This window comes from Mixophyes fleayi, chromosome 8, assembly GCF_038048845.1.
Source record: "Mixophyes fleayi isolate aMixFle1 chromosome 8, aMixFle1.hap1, whole genome shotgun sequence".
In the NCBI taxonomy this organism is placed as follows: Eukaryota; Metazoa; Chordata; class Amphibia; order Anura; family Limnodynastidae; genus Mixophyes; species Mixophyes fleayi.
This window is the reverse complement of record NC_134409.1, coordinates 67,151,188-67,167,590: the sequence shown is the minus strand read 5'-3', so window position 1 is coordinate 67,167,590 and position 16,403 is coordinate 67,151,188. Positions and strand designations below refer to the sequence as shown.

Sequence of the window (16,403 nt, the reverse complement as noted above, 5' to 3'; positions counted from 1 at the left end):
GTGAGATTTAGGGCTCCTCGGCTTGCTCTGCAGGCTGTGTCCTAACCAGGGACTGGGAGCAGCTATTCACTCCCTCCTGTTAACCAGAGCTGGATTAATGCTCAGGGGGCCCGGAGTATTTAAGACAGGGGGCCCCTATAATGTAACATGGTTGTCATTTTAGACAAATGCACAGGCAATACTGTGTGCACTACTGTTAGTTGCACGCAGCTCTGCCTTCACATGCAGTACAGTGTGAAGCGGGACATACCTCCCAACTGTCCTTGTAGTCGGACCAAATATCACTACATGAGACAGTCACCAAAATTTGGGACATCCCCACCAGATTCAGGACAGTTGTCCTGCTCTCTCCTACCTGTTCTTGTCACTTTCACCACCTGTGGCTGCTGGTGTCTTTAGTTCAGTTGCTGCTTGTCTGGATCCTGGAATGTTGGATGCCCTATTTGGAAAAAAAATGGGTACATGTAATTTAGAAAACTCCAACCAGCCCTGGTGTTTAATCAATACAACCCACGTTTTATAATTAGGCATCCCTCCAGCCCCAACATTAAGCTACTAGTGTTCACATTTAATATAAATAGCTGTTGCTGCTGCTGATAATAAATAAACCTATTTCCCTCCCTCCAAACAACCCAAGCAATATATTAAATAGCATTTACGTTTAATAAATATACCTATTTCCCAACCATCACTGCCATTAAATAATTCATATTCATATTTAATAAATAAACATCTTTCTCAAACAGCCCCACTTTCAACTAATAGCCCCCAAACCACCCCAGCATTAAATTAAAGGTCCAATCACCCCTTCTTAAATTGCTAGGCCCCAATATTAAATTAAATTGACCCACATCACCCCACAAATAAAAAAGCACCAATTAAATAATTAGCCCCCACCTAAACTCCACCACTAAATTAACAGCCTATCTCCCACATTATATTAACGTTTTCCCCTTCCCTCATCCTTTCTCTCCTCCGCCCTCCCCCCCCCCCATTTTCTGTGTGGTATCCTTTCTCTCGCTCCCCCCCATTTTCTGTGTGGTATCCATTCTCATCTCCCCCCTCCCTCCGTTTTCTGCAGCATCATTTCTCTCGCCCCTCCCCCCCCTTAGTGCACTTACCTTCTCAGCTTCTTTTCTGTCTGTTTCTGTCATCTGCCCACTTTCTGACAGCTGCCTTGCAGGACCCGTACTGCAAGAGGGCATATGTAGTCATGTGGCTGGTTCCTGGAGAGGAGCCAGCCACCAGGAAGTGTTGGTGCACTGACCGTGCACTGACTGCTCGGGACCCGGCCCATCTGACCATCGGCCCTTCTGGCATTTGCCAGAAGTGCAGATGGCCAGTCCTGCACTGGTTCTTTACATTCTAATGTTTACTTTTGCACTAAAGTCTTTTTACTATCCTTTGATATACTGTCCTGGTAGAATAAATGATGGTGCTGTTCACTGGTAGCTTTTCTCAAATGGTTTTATTGTGTTGTAAATAATGATTGTTGTAATTTGACTAGCATGTTCTTGTAGTGATAAGGAGTAGCAGGGGGTATCAGCTGCTTCTAGGCCTGGAAGTTTCCAAACTTAATGAGTCGGACTCTGTGGGCTTGAGTCATTAAGGAGAAAAAAGCAATAGAAAGGAGTAACTTTGCACTTGGACAAACCATGTTACAATGCAAGGGGTGCAAATTAGTTTTTTATTTTCAACATACGTTAAGTACTAGCTGTTTTTCTCAGGTAGCACACAAATACTTCATATTTTTATTTTTACACTGAAATGTAAAGATGATCTAGGACATGCCCTTCTCCAATTATAAATCTGTACCCACATTATAAATGTACTTCCCCCTCCAATGCAACATGGTTTTGCCCAGGTGCAAAGTTACTTCTTTTCTATGCTTTGCTCTCCTTAATGACTCAGGCTCTGTATGGTGAAGGCACTTGTAAAAACAGAGATTCCAAATCATTGACAACAGAGGGAAAAACATTAATTTGACATTTCAAAGTATTACACTTACTCTATATAAGTTCGATCTGTTTACTTTATTATCACAAAAAAACATTGGGTGTTGTTCAAATACATTTTTAGTTACCTATTTGAAAGAACAGGAGCCAAAACAAAGTGTTAGCTACACAGATTATTTTTAAGTGTATGCTCCTCTAGAATATGCCCATACAGGTAGGGCAATCTCACCTATTTTCTTTAAACCACTGGATGACAGGGAATGGTCTTCCTTTCACAACACACTCCATCTTAGCTTTACTTCCAACAATTACAGAAACATCAGTTAAGATTCCACTATTTTCAATTTCAGGAGGATCTAGAACAATTTAAATTAGAATTATGTTATGTACATTAATATGAAACCACAAATTGTTCCTTTTGTCAGTTTTTTCCTGCAAAGTTTTTACTACCATGGAATATACCAAAACCTTAGAGAAACTACAATTTGGACTCTATTTAGTATTGAATGCAAAATTGTGAGTTTTGCGCAAACACAAAAATTCACCTGTAAACTTACAGTTCTGCAGCTGAATGTGTGCACACTCCTGACCCAACTCTCCAAGCACAAATGTAAGCTATATGAACTTTAGTTACTCTCTCATAGACAAGTCTAGAATAGCGCTAATTAGAACACTGACTTAAAATAACATTGTAATGAAGCAGTATGCCACTAGAACTCTTCTTTCTGAATAAACAACTCCGATATTATGATTTTGTTTTCAAAAGATATTTCATGGTAAAACCAGTGAAACATTCTAACTGATTATTTGACCTGAGGCACTATTTTGCCGGAGCCTATTGCTAGTATAGATTTGGGATATGTTATCTGGAAACGCGCTATCCAGAAAGTTCCAAAAAATAGAAATAAAGAAAGTAAGTAATTGGTGGTTTCCTGTAATAATTCCATAAACATATACATAAACAGTCATGGCCAAAGGTTTTGAGAATGACACAAATATTATATTTCACAAAGTCTGCTACCTCAGTTTTTATGATGGCAATATGCATATATTCCAGAATGTCATGAAGAGTGATCAGATGAATTGCAATTCATTTCAAAGTTCCTCTTTGCCATGACAATGAACTTTAGCCCAAAACATTTCCCCTGTATTTCAGCCCTGTCACAAAAAGACCAGCTGACATGAGGTCAGTGATTCTCTCGTTAACACAGGTGAGAGTGTTGACGAGGACAAGGCTGGAGATCACTCTGTCATGCTGACTGAGTTAGAATAAGAGACTGGAAGCTTTAAAGGTAGGATTTTGCTTGAAACCATTGTTCTTCCTCTGTTAACCATGGTTATCTGCAAGGAAACATGTGAAGTGCCTATAAATGAAAATAAATAAATATAAATAAATAAAATGAATATAGCACATTTATTATTATTATGCTTTATTGTAATCTTGTAAATTCCGTCATTTAATTCTGATATGTATGCGATTGTTTTTGGATTATTTTTTTTTTCTTTTCTTTTTGTTGTTTGGTATGTTTATATCTTAAAAAAATTTCAATAAAAATACTGGATTTAAAAAAAACATTAAGTGCCTCAGGGATGAAAACAAAGACATTTTGGGCCCATGGCCAGGAAGCTCCCCAGACCTTAATCCCATTTAGAACTTGTGGTCAATCCTCAAGAGGCAGGTGGAAAAACAAAAACTCACAAATTCTAACAAACTCCAAGCATTGATTAGGTAAGAATGGGCGGCCATCAGTCAGTATGTGACTCAGAAGTTGATTGACAGCATGCCAGGGCAAATTGCAGAGGTCTTCAAAAAGAAGGGTCAACACTACAAATATTGACTCTTTGCATAAACTTAATTGTCAATAAAAGCCTTTGACACTTATTAAATGCTTGTAATTTTACTTCAGTATAACATAGCAACATCTGACAAAAAGGTCTAATAATACTGAAGCAGCAAACTTTGTGAAAACCAACACTTGTTTCACTTTCACAACATTTGACCATGACTGTAGTATGTAGAGCTCTATGCTGCCAATGCGAGTTACTGAACATTTCCAGAAACATAAAGGGGAAACAACCTCTGCTGTATTTATAAATAGGCTACATGTGCCATTATAATAAGCTTGTTTTCAGCCATAGAAATTTAGGAAACAGACAGAAATCCTTGAATCGGCAGTGTCAGCATCTATTGTAATTGGTTTTCAGGTATGGGCACCCAAGTTTCAGGTGTCTGTTGCAGATGTTGTCCTTATGTCTGGCCCCACCAGTGGTGCAATGTTATTAGTTAATATTGCCAGGTTTACCTTTGACCTGGATGTATTTGTGTCCTGTTTTTGTTTTAATATGGCTACCGTTATCTAGCAATCTATATGTGAGTCCTTATTGCATGCATCAGAAACAGTATCTTGGGGAGTGGAAAAATGTATCAAAGAACACATTTCTTTTTGTTGCATTTTCATTGCATTCAGATAAACGTCCACAAATTAATCATGTAACACTAAAGGTAATTGGCATTTATTATCATTTTGTCATCATCATCAACATTTATTTATAAAGTGCCAACAAATTCCGTATCGATTTACAAATAAATAAAACAATACTGGGTAATACAGACAGGCAGAGAGGTAAAAGGGCCCTGCTTACAAGCTTACAAACTATGGGTTTTATTATATCACCTTTTCTCCTGTAGTACTGATTGGTTTAGCCTCATTAAAATAATTGTGAGAATAACTTTCATCTATTTTAATGTTTTATTACATTGGTGGAAATGCGATTAGAATTGAGTTTTCCCATAGAAAGAGCACTTGTAAGATGCACAAGTATACCTGCCCAAATTTGAACAGAGAATATGTGCCAATGAGGAGCAGCATTGTGTACACAAAAAAGCTTGTGGGGGCATGGCATTCATGTCACATCCATAGGGGCATGTCCAGGGCTTCCAAAGAGCGAGGCTGCTCCAAACCCTCTCCACTCTCCATAAATACCCTTGCATTACTGTGGGCACCAGTGGCAGGGAGAACAATACTCACTCAATGCAACAAGTTGAACACACCTCCCAGACAACAGTCCTAAATCAGGACAGTTGGGATGTATGCTAAAACATCTTATTTTTTCTCTGATATATAAGTGTATTTTTTATGTGTTTATATTTATATTGTACTTCAAGGTTAAACACAAAATATGATTCTCACTGCTCAGCTATGCATTGAATGGATTTAAATACAAATATTTTTGCAATTAACTTGAATATCCAAAGCTATTTGCAGCTAAACTAATCAGCTCTGTCACAAGATAGTAATGACGTTCCATTTAGTGTTTAGCAATAGTGCACTATTGGATGAAACAAACACCACTGTACTTATGGTTTCAAAAGTAGCTTTGTAAGCAAATAATACTGGTCAAATACACTGTCCCTGTTTATTTCCAATTACCTTAGTGACATTTGTTCAGCATTCTTCAGAAAATCAGTACAGATGTTGAAGTATGCCTAGAAGCACATATTTAGTGCACTGATGTCAAACCTCATTGTAGCTGTGAATATGTATTTCCTATTCTTGTTGGTTTATTTCCTCAGCATCAGTGACTTAGGATAACTCATAGGGCCTGGGTCATTAAGGAGAGCAAAGCATAAAAAAGGAGTATCATTTGCTCCTGGGCAAAACCATGTTGCATTGGATGGGGAGGTACATTTAAAATGTAGGGATAGATTTATAGTTTGGGTAGGACATGTCCTAGATCAACTTTAAATTTCAGTGTAAAAATAAAGCTATGAAGTATTTGCGATGGAACCAGCTGATGGAAGACGATAGGCAAAGTTAGGGCATTTCTTGCAAAGTACCAAGTAGGATCTTAAGTGCAACTAGATTTATGATCAGTGCAAAAGAACATATTTTATGTCACAGGGTGAGATTATTGAAATGAGATACAGGATTGATTAGCGGCATTCTTGTATTGTACGGAGTAGAGCATGCTCACTACACAACTGGACTTGATTTGTACATCAGTGCCGAGCTGGTAGATATACAATTTTATCCTGTACCTAATTAGTAATTTAATGTGTTTACTTTCTAGGCTCACTTTGCCCAATGTTAAACAAAACTTCTAACGCACAAATGTGCCAGATGTAATAAAGTCAGTGCAGACCCCCCCCCCTTTGCCCCCCTCCTTCATGATTCATTTAAGCAATATGAGGACATTGGATGGCATAAACACAATTGCACAGGGCACATTAATGTGTAGTCATTCATTTACTGTGCGTAGGGCAGACCATTATGGGATACTTACGGTGTTATGTGCTGTGCATTGAGTGTGTGTCGGAAATGAAGCCCTGGGTATTGCTTGTGTTTGAGAAATATAATTAAAAAAATACAATTACTTGTAATAACAGCATGGAATGTTATACTGGCACTTCTAATGATAAAGATCTTTTATTTTATGTCATATTTCACTATATCCATCCCTGCTGAGCTAATACAAATTACTTCCAGATGTTTTATCTCCTCACCTGGAGTCATGTTTATTTTCATATATTTATTTCAAATGTAATTTATCTTTGTTGGTCTATTATGTTCACTTACCAAAAATATTTACAAAGAACTGCTTCTCAGAGCTCCCTGCAATGTTACTAGCTGTACAAGTAAAGTAGCCAGAATCTGATACAGATGTTTTAAAAATCTTCAGTATTTTCCCTTTTTCCAAAATATGGACATTATCACTTTCAACAACCTGCAACAAGACAACAGTTATGTATTATATATTTACAAATAGGTCAGAATGCATTGGGGCCATCTTTACATAGGTAAATACATATACTGCATAAAATTATACCAACACCTTTTATTTGTGTACAAACCTTACAGGGGTGGAAAAGCCATTTACTTAAGCTACAGTGATATAATATACCAACGTTTACAGATTTGAGTGACATGGTAGTGTTGATTGTAGGATGAACACTATTTGCTGTAGATAATGGATGCATACAAATGTACAGCTGGATACAGATGGATTGGGTTATTCCATATGGAATTTAGGATATCTACAATAATGCACCTGGGTATGTGCACAAACGCCAAGATGAGATTTTGTGCTGTGGAATGGTATATTATTATGAGTTTTAGGGGAGTCGATTATGCATCTTTGAATATTGATCATTTACAATTAATAAAGTACACTACTTCCAATGGGCTATCTTTTGCACAATATGGGTAAATTTTACAGAGAGAGCACATTAACACAAACTGATAAACAAATATAAGTAAACATTTGAATTAAAGACAGCCCTAAAGTCCCTTTAGGACATGTACACTCTGGTGTTGCAAATAGAAAGGCATGGAAAACATAAACACATATGAATGTATTTTCACCAGCGATTTAACTAGCATTTAAAGGTCACTGTAGGGTTCTCCAATGAACTACAATTGAAATGAGCAGGGTGTGTTTGGAAAAAAGCAGAACACCAAAACTCTAGTAAAATGCTGATCAGTTGGGTGATGTAGGTAAGTAGGGTGACATTAGAAACAGTGGGTTCTGTTGTCACTCCTGTTTACATTTGTTGTACAAGCATAATTAATGTTAATACACTGCATAAACATTAATATCCGTGGATATGAGGATTACCTGCCATGACTTAATACATGCATGAGAGGAAAAATTATTAATATTTTATGATAAAAGAGTAAAAAGATAAATTAATTAAGGAGGTTTTTACTATCCTTTTTCTATTTTTTTTATTCCACTTTTTTACTGCACACGTGTACAAAGTTTCTTAAATATCCCACAGTTCAGACACACCAGGAGAATGCGGAATGGTGGAGGGGTAGTGGTAACCACAATTCCGGCACCGAGGAGACCTACAACTAAAATCCGAATTTATGAAAACCCGATTTCAATATAAACAGACTTACCTCAAAAGCGACACTGCAGATCTCCGATCGCACCAGCATGCTGACCGCAAGTTATTCCGAATGGACAGCTCTCCGCACTACACTTTCACGTCATCGTGACCGTTATGAATGTTAATTTAAAGCAGCAATGTCGGGTTAAGTAATTAAACACTTAACCTACAGGGTCCCGACATTGGATTTGCAGCGTCGCTTTTGAGGTAAGTCTGTTTATATTGAAACCCCTTTTTCATAAATTCGGATTTTAGTTGTAGGTCTCCTCGGTGTCAGAATTTTCGGCACCATTATGGCGTACCCAACCCGGGAGGAGGGCTTAATTAAGAACAGCAGTAAAATAGGTGTAAATGCACATGACAAAAAGGTTTTGCACTGCTACTGTTTCTAAAATGATACCCTCTATCTTTTGCTTTGGTAAACAGTCAATTAAATGAAAAATGGTTCAATTATATTGATGAAAGACATTATAATAGGAATGCACATAATATTTATGGCTGATCTCAAATGATTTATGTGCTAATTATACCTGGGAACTTCCATTATACCAAGTGATAAAAGGTGATGGGCTTCCTGAAACATCGCAATATAAGCTTGTGTCATGGCTTAATAAAACAGATATATTTGTCAGTTTTTCCTTGTCTTTAATAGCTGGTGGTTCTGTAAAGAAGAAGATTTTAGGTAATTAAAAACAAAGAAACCATGGGAATTTCAAAATAATTAACAAAGTATGTGCAAATTTGGAAAAGGAAGCACATGTTTATACTAGTGTCTAATTACTGTGTTCCGTAGACTATTAATACCATGTGTGAGAATGATTCACTCTACTGTTCTCGAGCATCTGCATCAAATTAAGAGACCTGGCAGAAAGTGAACATTTAATGAAGAATTGGGAAGTGTGACAAGCAAGGCACAAATGAAAGCAAATAAAATGTAGTGCCTCAGACTTCAGTCCAATCATAAGGTTTATCCACAGCAATGGGTCATTTTTTTATTAAATGGCACTGCATCATTTCTTCGTAGAATAAATAGTACACAGCTATATGTTCCCAACCATCCTCTTCAGCCCCGATAGGAAAATCTCATTAAATTGCATTCACATGTGCAGTGATAGCTTGTAATTGGGGTGTATGGTGCTTTAGCCAGGACTGGGTGGTCCAGATCTTCCCAAATGAATTTCAATGGGGTAGTTATAACCTTAAGAAGAAATAAAATGAGCCTGGAGTGCGCCGCTTGCTACTTATTGAAATATCATTTATGAGGTTTGCTCTGTATGGTAATATACTTGGGGTGATGGACTGGTGTGATCTAATAAAAAGTTTTCCTGTATTATGAACGAAAACAAATTATGAGAGTACATGAAGGAAGGTAGATGAAAATGTACACAGCTAAAGGGATCATCAATAATGCTGAGTACATGAGCATCTATGGGCATATGTTGTGTTTACCTGCATTTCATATCATTGTGCATGTTTATTAATATCTGCAAATTATATTTGTCTAATATGACATTTTGTGCATGCAAACATATTCTCACTTATAAACATACACAAAAACAGGATATACAGTTAGTGTATCAATGTAATCATTGGTATAACTACAGTAGTTCTGTATGTTTTGCCCTTATTTTTAAATCAACTAAAAAGTAATTATCAGACATAATTGGTGTAATTCCTTTGCTAAGCTTAAATAAATATTAAAGTAGTTAGCACCTAAGGCTAATATGGTAATTCTTCCGATAGGTCAGGAGGTGGCAGCAAATTGTGTTTTCCTATACGACAGCAACTTGGACACAACTATAAGATGTGCACATAGGTTAAAAAAAACCAAACATTAAATTAATAGGTTAATCTACATACATATGTGACTGTATAATGAAGTACACAATTTTAACCCTTACACCCATAAACAGTAAAGACCAGTGAAACTCATATTAGCAATGAGTAAGGTGAGCAAATGGCTCAGACGGGATATTGCATGAGCACAGACATTCAATACTATCTTAGTATTTATGTATGTAGTTGACAGTTGTAAAGACAAATGTTCTTATTACTGTTCACTATCTGTCATACAACTGTCACATGTGAGAATGCTTCAGATTTTTAATATTTTTAAAACACATCCAAGGAATTTACATAATAAGTAACTATTTAACTTACCTCTAAGTATTACTCGGACATATGCGAGCAAATTATCTTACTTCTTTATGATTATTCATTTCCTTAAAAGTTATGAAAAATAAAATAAAAGTAAAAAGTAAAAGTAGAAGTAAAAGATATTTACCGTGGACTTTTAGGTTGTATTTCCTTTCCGTTAGTCCTGCTTCATTAGTGGCCACACACTTGTATTCCCCATTGTCAAATGGCGTCAAGGAGTTGATGATGAGCAATGTCCCATCTTCAGTAATGTTGATGCCAGGTTCCTTTCCAGTTAACTCTTTGCTATTGTGCAACCATTTAATGACTGGTTTAGGATTACCTAGTTAGACACATAGAATTTGACGGCAGATAAGAACCACTTGGCCCATCTCCTTATGTCTATCCCAAACAAGTTTAAATTGCTGTACTGTGTTAGCCTCTACCACCTCTGATGGAAGGCTGCTCCACTTATCCACTACTCTCTATGTGAAGTAGTTCCACCTCAATTTTCTTCTGAACCTACTTCCCTCAAGTTTCAGTGCATGTCCTTGTGTTCTAATAGTTCTCTTACTTTGAAGAATGTTACCTTGTTAAAACCCTTGATATATTTGAAAGTTTCTATAATGTCCCCTCTTTCCCCTCTTTCCCTTCTTTGCTCCAAACTATACATATTAAGATCTTTTAGTCTTTCCATGTAAGTTTTGTGCTGTAGGCCATGCACCATTTTAGTTTGTACACTCTCTAGTGTATGTATATCCTTCTGGAGATATGGCCTCCAGAACTGAACACAGTACTCTAGAGGAGGACGTACCAATTACCTATACAGTTGCATTATTACTTCTTTCTTTCTGGTACTGATTCCTCTCTCTATGCAACCAAACATCTGACCTGCCTTTCCCGTAGCTTTGTTACATTGCTTACCTGCCTATAAGTTACCTGAAATAGTGACTCCTAGAGCCCTTTCCTCCACAGTAGTTTCTATTATACTGCCGTTAATACTATATTTAGTCTTTGGGTTTTTGAGGCCCAAGTGCATAATTTAGCATTTTTTGGCATTGAACTGTAGTTGCCACTCTCTTGACCATAGTTAAAATATATGCAAACACTATGTAATATGCAAAAACAAGATACCTTTAATGTTGCTGTTGCATTTCGATAAAACACAGATTGTCATTGTAACCACAGTAACTTATTCCAATATGCCATAGTTTTAGTTTTAAACCCTCTTTTAATTTGAATAATCAGGTAGCTACATAGATCTTCTAATACAAACGATACATTCACAAATATTTAGAAGGGCAACAAATTTATTTTGACAGATTACATTTTCATTACTTTAGAAACAACAAGGTTTTTCAGATTCACTCTTCATTTAATCAATAATAATTCACAGAGTGCTTTTATGTGCTAGAACCAACAGCAACAAAGTTGCTATAAAATCCATACTAAATTGTATCACTGATAATTATGTACTAATATAGATTTTGAAAATCAATATCCTCAATAAAAATCAAAATATGCAGTTTTTAGAGTTATTGTTTCAGTATCCATAAGGATACCATGTTTCTCCACTTACAATATGTGGTTAAATCAGAGGAAGCGTATTATATTCTTGATTATATTTACATTCAATTTACACTGAATTTTTTTGTTTATTTAGATTCAAATAAACAGTCAATGATTTTGGGCTTCGAAGCTATCATTTAGGAGATCGTTTTAATGTCAGTGTTTAATAACTGATGTTATCTTTATATCATGGTGTTCTCTGTCACCAGAACTAAAACCAATTTAGCATTTATGGATCATTTTAGAATGTTGCCTAAGACAGGGTTTTTCCCCCACACATCAACCAGGCATCACCTGAGTTTCTGTGGATTAATAGTACTGCATCCCTTCTGCATAGTTCCAATGGTAGACTCATGTTATGGCCAATACAGGCCATACTGGCGGAACATGGTGACCCAACATCCTATTAAGTGGCTTTATATTGTAACTAAGATTGTGATCATCTACAACCTTATCCAGATTATTTAATGCAAATGTCTCACAAATTGGTTTGTTGTATCGGAGTCAACGCAAATCTGAACCAATCCAACGTTTATCTGGTCTTCACTAACAAACTAATAATAGTTGGTTTTCAACATGCAAGTTATGTTAGGATATACAATCAACAGTATTTCAAAATCAATGGACAAACAATATAATGGTAGTAAATACAATGTGTACTGTAGAATAAGCCTTTTTTCACAAAGGCAACTTTGTCTCTAGCAAAAGTAAAATAAATAATTGATAGTAAGAGCAGCAACAATAGGAAACATGCTGCAAAAAATTCTTCTACCACTGTAATCCAAAATAAGAAAAAAGCCTGCTAGCCAATCACAAGCAGCAATAATTGCAAACAATTGTGATTGGCTGAGCTGATACTGGGACTCTCTGTCACTCCAGTTATGTTGTTGAGCATGTTTATTTCCCCGTTACTTTTGTGTTACAAAAAATTCCCATTGGCTTGAAAACATAAAAGAATTTCCCACTGAATTACAAAGACAAAAGAAAGAAGAATGTATTTTATTATACAGAAGTGAATGAAGGTTTGGAGAATGTTTAAAAAATAATATTCAAATAATAAATGTGAAACTTTATTTGAAAATTGTGCTGTGTATTTATTTATACTATTTGGGTATATATACATGGCCTGATTATCCAATAAGCTTACTCGGCTGACGCCTAGGATGTGAGACTTTTGGGGGAGCAGCATTTTTAGGGGTGCAAGATTGTGATTGGAAGAGGTATAGACTAAAATTATTTTTAAATTCTGTGACATTAGTTGTTCTCCAAAATAAAAAGAAAACATGAAAGAAAAATGTAGTAAAATTTTAATGTAAAAAGTTTTTTCTTTGTTTGCAATAGTGGAAAGAGATGAAGAATTGAATCGCATGAAGCTAGCAATTTATTACATTTTTATGTGTGCAGTATTATCATATAAGAAAAATGGGAAGTGAATTCTCTCCTAAGCGTGAGCTATTGGGGCGCGGATTTCATTTTAATGCAGATTTGTATCCATTGCTTCTTTATCTAACCTATGTCTAAAGCAATACCATCTTCACATACTATCTGTATTGCAAATGCAAAGTACTATTCTTTTGTTGCATATTACTGGTAGTGTACAGTGCAGTGGTTCATGATCCCGAAACACTGTACATACTGTATACAGTGGTGGATAAGTTTGCTCAGTTTGGGGTGTTTTAGATTTTCCCTCATTTTACACCATTATGGGTTTTACACATACTTGTCAACATTTCGTTGTGGAGTCCCGGGATATGCCGGACAGAGGAATGGCTGGACGGCGGAAGTGGGTGGGGCACTGTGAATCGCGTCATTTCCCCCCCCCTTACTGTTTTTTCAAGTAGCACACAAATACCAACTTTAAATTTCAGTGTACAAATAAGCTATCAAGTATTTGTGTGCTACATGAACAAACAGTTAGTATTTAACTTATATGCAAAACAAAATCCTAATTTGCACCCCTTGCATTGTAACATGGTTTTGTCCAGAAGACTGAAATAAGAAGTTTCTTAAGTTAAGATCCTTAATGAATCAGGCCCATGATGATTATTATCCTCCTTAATTTATTTAGAGTATTGTGCTTATTCAAAATAAATTATTGGCCCTGTAGAGTCAGTAATGAATATTGTTTTTTCCTTAACACATTAAAGATATTAATGATTTAACTAAAGGTTTTACATTCTTCTGACTACAGAGATGGATAATAGCAACGACAAGTTTTGAATGAAGAAACAAAGGCAGGCAGTTATACTAGTTTACATTAAAGAATGTTTAAAGAAGGGTTGTTAGGTATATCAAGCAGATATATGCAGCAGCTGTAAATACCAGTGACAATGAGCATCATTATGACTATATGTACCTTTCGCTGGGCAGGGGAATGAAACCTGTTGGCTGGAAATTCTCTCCTGGTTTGTTTTGTCATAAGGAGGTTCCAAGTCCGATAAAGTAGGAGGTGCTGCAATGTAACAATGAATAGTCATCACTATGATATAATCAGCATCAAGGAAAATACAAATTAATTCTTTATGAAATGAAGTTTTGAATCATAATTTGTTTACCTCGAATCTCTACAGTCACATTTGCGGTATCCTGGCCAATTATGTTACTAGCAATACACATGTACATCCCTGCATCTGAAAGCTCTGCATGATCCACTCTAAATGTAGTATCCTGGAGTCTTTCATTCATCTCTAAGGTTCTTCCATCTTTAAACCAGGATGTTCTGGGTGGTGGTATCCCATGACTTATGCAGGCAATTTCAAAGTTTTGTTTAACATTTACCCTTATAATTTTAGGACCTCTTTGGATTTTGGGTGGGACTAAGGAATAAAACATAAAAGCAATGAAAAAGTATACAGTACAGTATAGCAAATGAACATAATAACGTATGCAAATAATACACAACTTCAAAATGTGTTGTAGACCTATGCCATAAGTATAAAAAGGTATACAATTTATAAGTACAATTTAAAGTGATAATGCACCAAAATACAGAATATGACTCTATATCCAGTCCAACAGGCTCAGGGCTATAAGTAATTGGCCCAGAATAGATAAAAGTGCTCTCTGTGCCAAGAACACGTAGTATATGTGCATAGTGCTAGAATGTGGCTTGTATACTAGAACTGGGAAGACGCTTTTTTGAAGCTCTTCTGTTGTTGAGGCCTTAAAATTGGTTTGGGAGGGAAAGGCTTTAGAAAGAATTAAACATTTTTTTAGCACATCGGGTATCAACATGGTTCTGCACTTTCTGTACCCTGGTTATGAGAGAAAATGTTACTAATGTTATCCTCAAGTTGCATCTGATTAGTAGCTGTAACTGTAATAGTGATATATAGGATACATAATGTCCTTCATGAAGTAACCAGGTCTGTGGTTGTCAGTCTGCAGAGAGACTCAACACAGGCAGAGTACAATGTACATGCAAGTTTAAAGAGTCAGGTAGGAGGGTTTCCACCACTGGGCAGGTAGTAACATTGAATATTTAGTAACCATCCAAAGATTTCTTATTCAAGATAATACTGGTCTCAAATGAGTCAGATGGATAAATTAAGCTAATAACTTACGTTTACTGGTAATTACATGCAGTGGTGGAGACCTGGTTCAGGTATATGACTATTTGCTTATTTTCAATTGGCTGTATGTGGTATCCTACATAAGAATGATGGAATGATTGTGCTAATTATATAAAGTTGTTTTAATAAACTGAAACAGTAATTATCGATAATTATACATTTTAAGCCACAAGACAGTGTTTGAAGGACATAGCAGATGCTCGTTTCCCTGTCAGCTCAGTGTCACAAATGTGTGTATGTGTAATACTGTAAATTTCTGTGAAATCTTTGGAAAATGCTGGATTTACATTTTTCTTCCATGATTTTCAATAGGAAATTTATTTTCCGTATAAATATACAAAAGGAGAAAAAAGCGCCTCCTAGTGCAATATTTATGACTTTCAACCTTATTTCAAACAACCCCAGGGGGTAAATGTATCAATGTCCGGATTCTTCAACTCTGGCGAGATCAGCGTCTTCAGCGCTTAAATTTAAAGCAGCGCTGCCTTGTAAAGGGAAGTTTCCCTTTACAAGGCAGCGCCGCTTTAAATTTAAGTGATGAAGACGCCGATCTCGCCGGAGTTGAAGAATCCGGACATTGATACATTTACCCCCCAGGAATTGAGATATGCACTTTATTATATGATTGTTGGTACACAGACAATTCATATATTTATCACGGGTGATGTGCTAATACACTGAAGCAGTCAGCAATTTCTCTATTCACAGGAAGGTGATATTTGCGGTGGAAATTTGCCGGTTTTTTTTTCAGACACATCTATGATCTTTTATGTGGTACACAATTTTTATTGTTTAAAATAAGGTTGCAAATCATAAATGTGGCACCTTTTTGTCCTTTTGTATTTTTAAACAGATTTTATATTAACCTGGGTGGTTAAAGGATGGCAGCTACCTTGGTACAGAGGGGAGCGTTTTAAAAATTGGGCTACTATGTCACTGAGGATAAGAATCTACCAATCTCTTATTAGAGTGATATCCCTAAGACTGTTAGTTATTATACAAGCCAAAATTAATTTAGTGCCAGTTACTTCTTCTTGGTGAGGAAGTTTATTTTGTTTAATTGGGGCACTGAACTGACAAAAATTGAATTAGTCTATATACTTTTTGGGCACTTAAACCTTGGTATATAGGTGTGAAGAATAAAAAAAAAACCACCCAAAGATAAAATTTTGTCATGACAAAAAAAAGTGGAATCTGCTGGAGAAACAATGTAATTACTTCATATTATTTAGCTTCCTAGTTTGTAGAGTACATAGTAATGAATGCTAACATGCAGTG

The 16,403-nt window shown here is 36.1% G+C and overlaps 1 protein-coding gene across 1 annotated transcript in view; it reads right to left on the bottom strand.

Moving 5' to 3' along the window:
• The window catches only part of HMCN1 (hemicentin 1), a 295,243-nt gene that overhangs the window by 176,470 nt on the left and 102,370 nt on the right, over window positions 1-16,403 (bottom strand). Inside the window, exons 24-29 of the mRNA XM_075182670.1 lie at window positions 14,109-14,369; window positions 13,910-14,005; window positions 10,133-10,327; window positions 8,379-8,509; window positions 6,533-6,680; window positions 2,185-2,311 (exon numbers count right to left, since the gene is read on the bottom strand). Coding sequence (XP_075038771.1) covers window positions 2,185-2,311; window positions 6,533-6,680; window positions 8,379-8,509; window positions 10,133-10,327; window positions 13,910-14,005; window positions 14,109-14,369 — 958 coding nt within the window. The remainder of the gene's footprint in view (window positions 1-2,184; window positions 2,312-6,532; window positions 6,681-8,378; window positions 8,510-10,132; window positions 10,328-13,909; window positions 14,006-14,108; window positions 14,370-16,403) is intronic.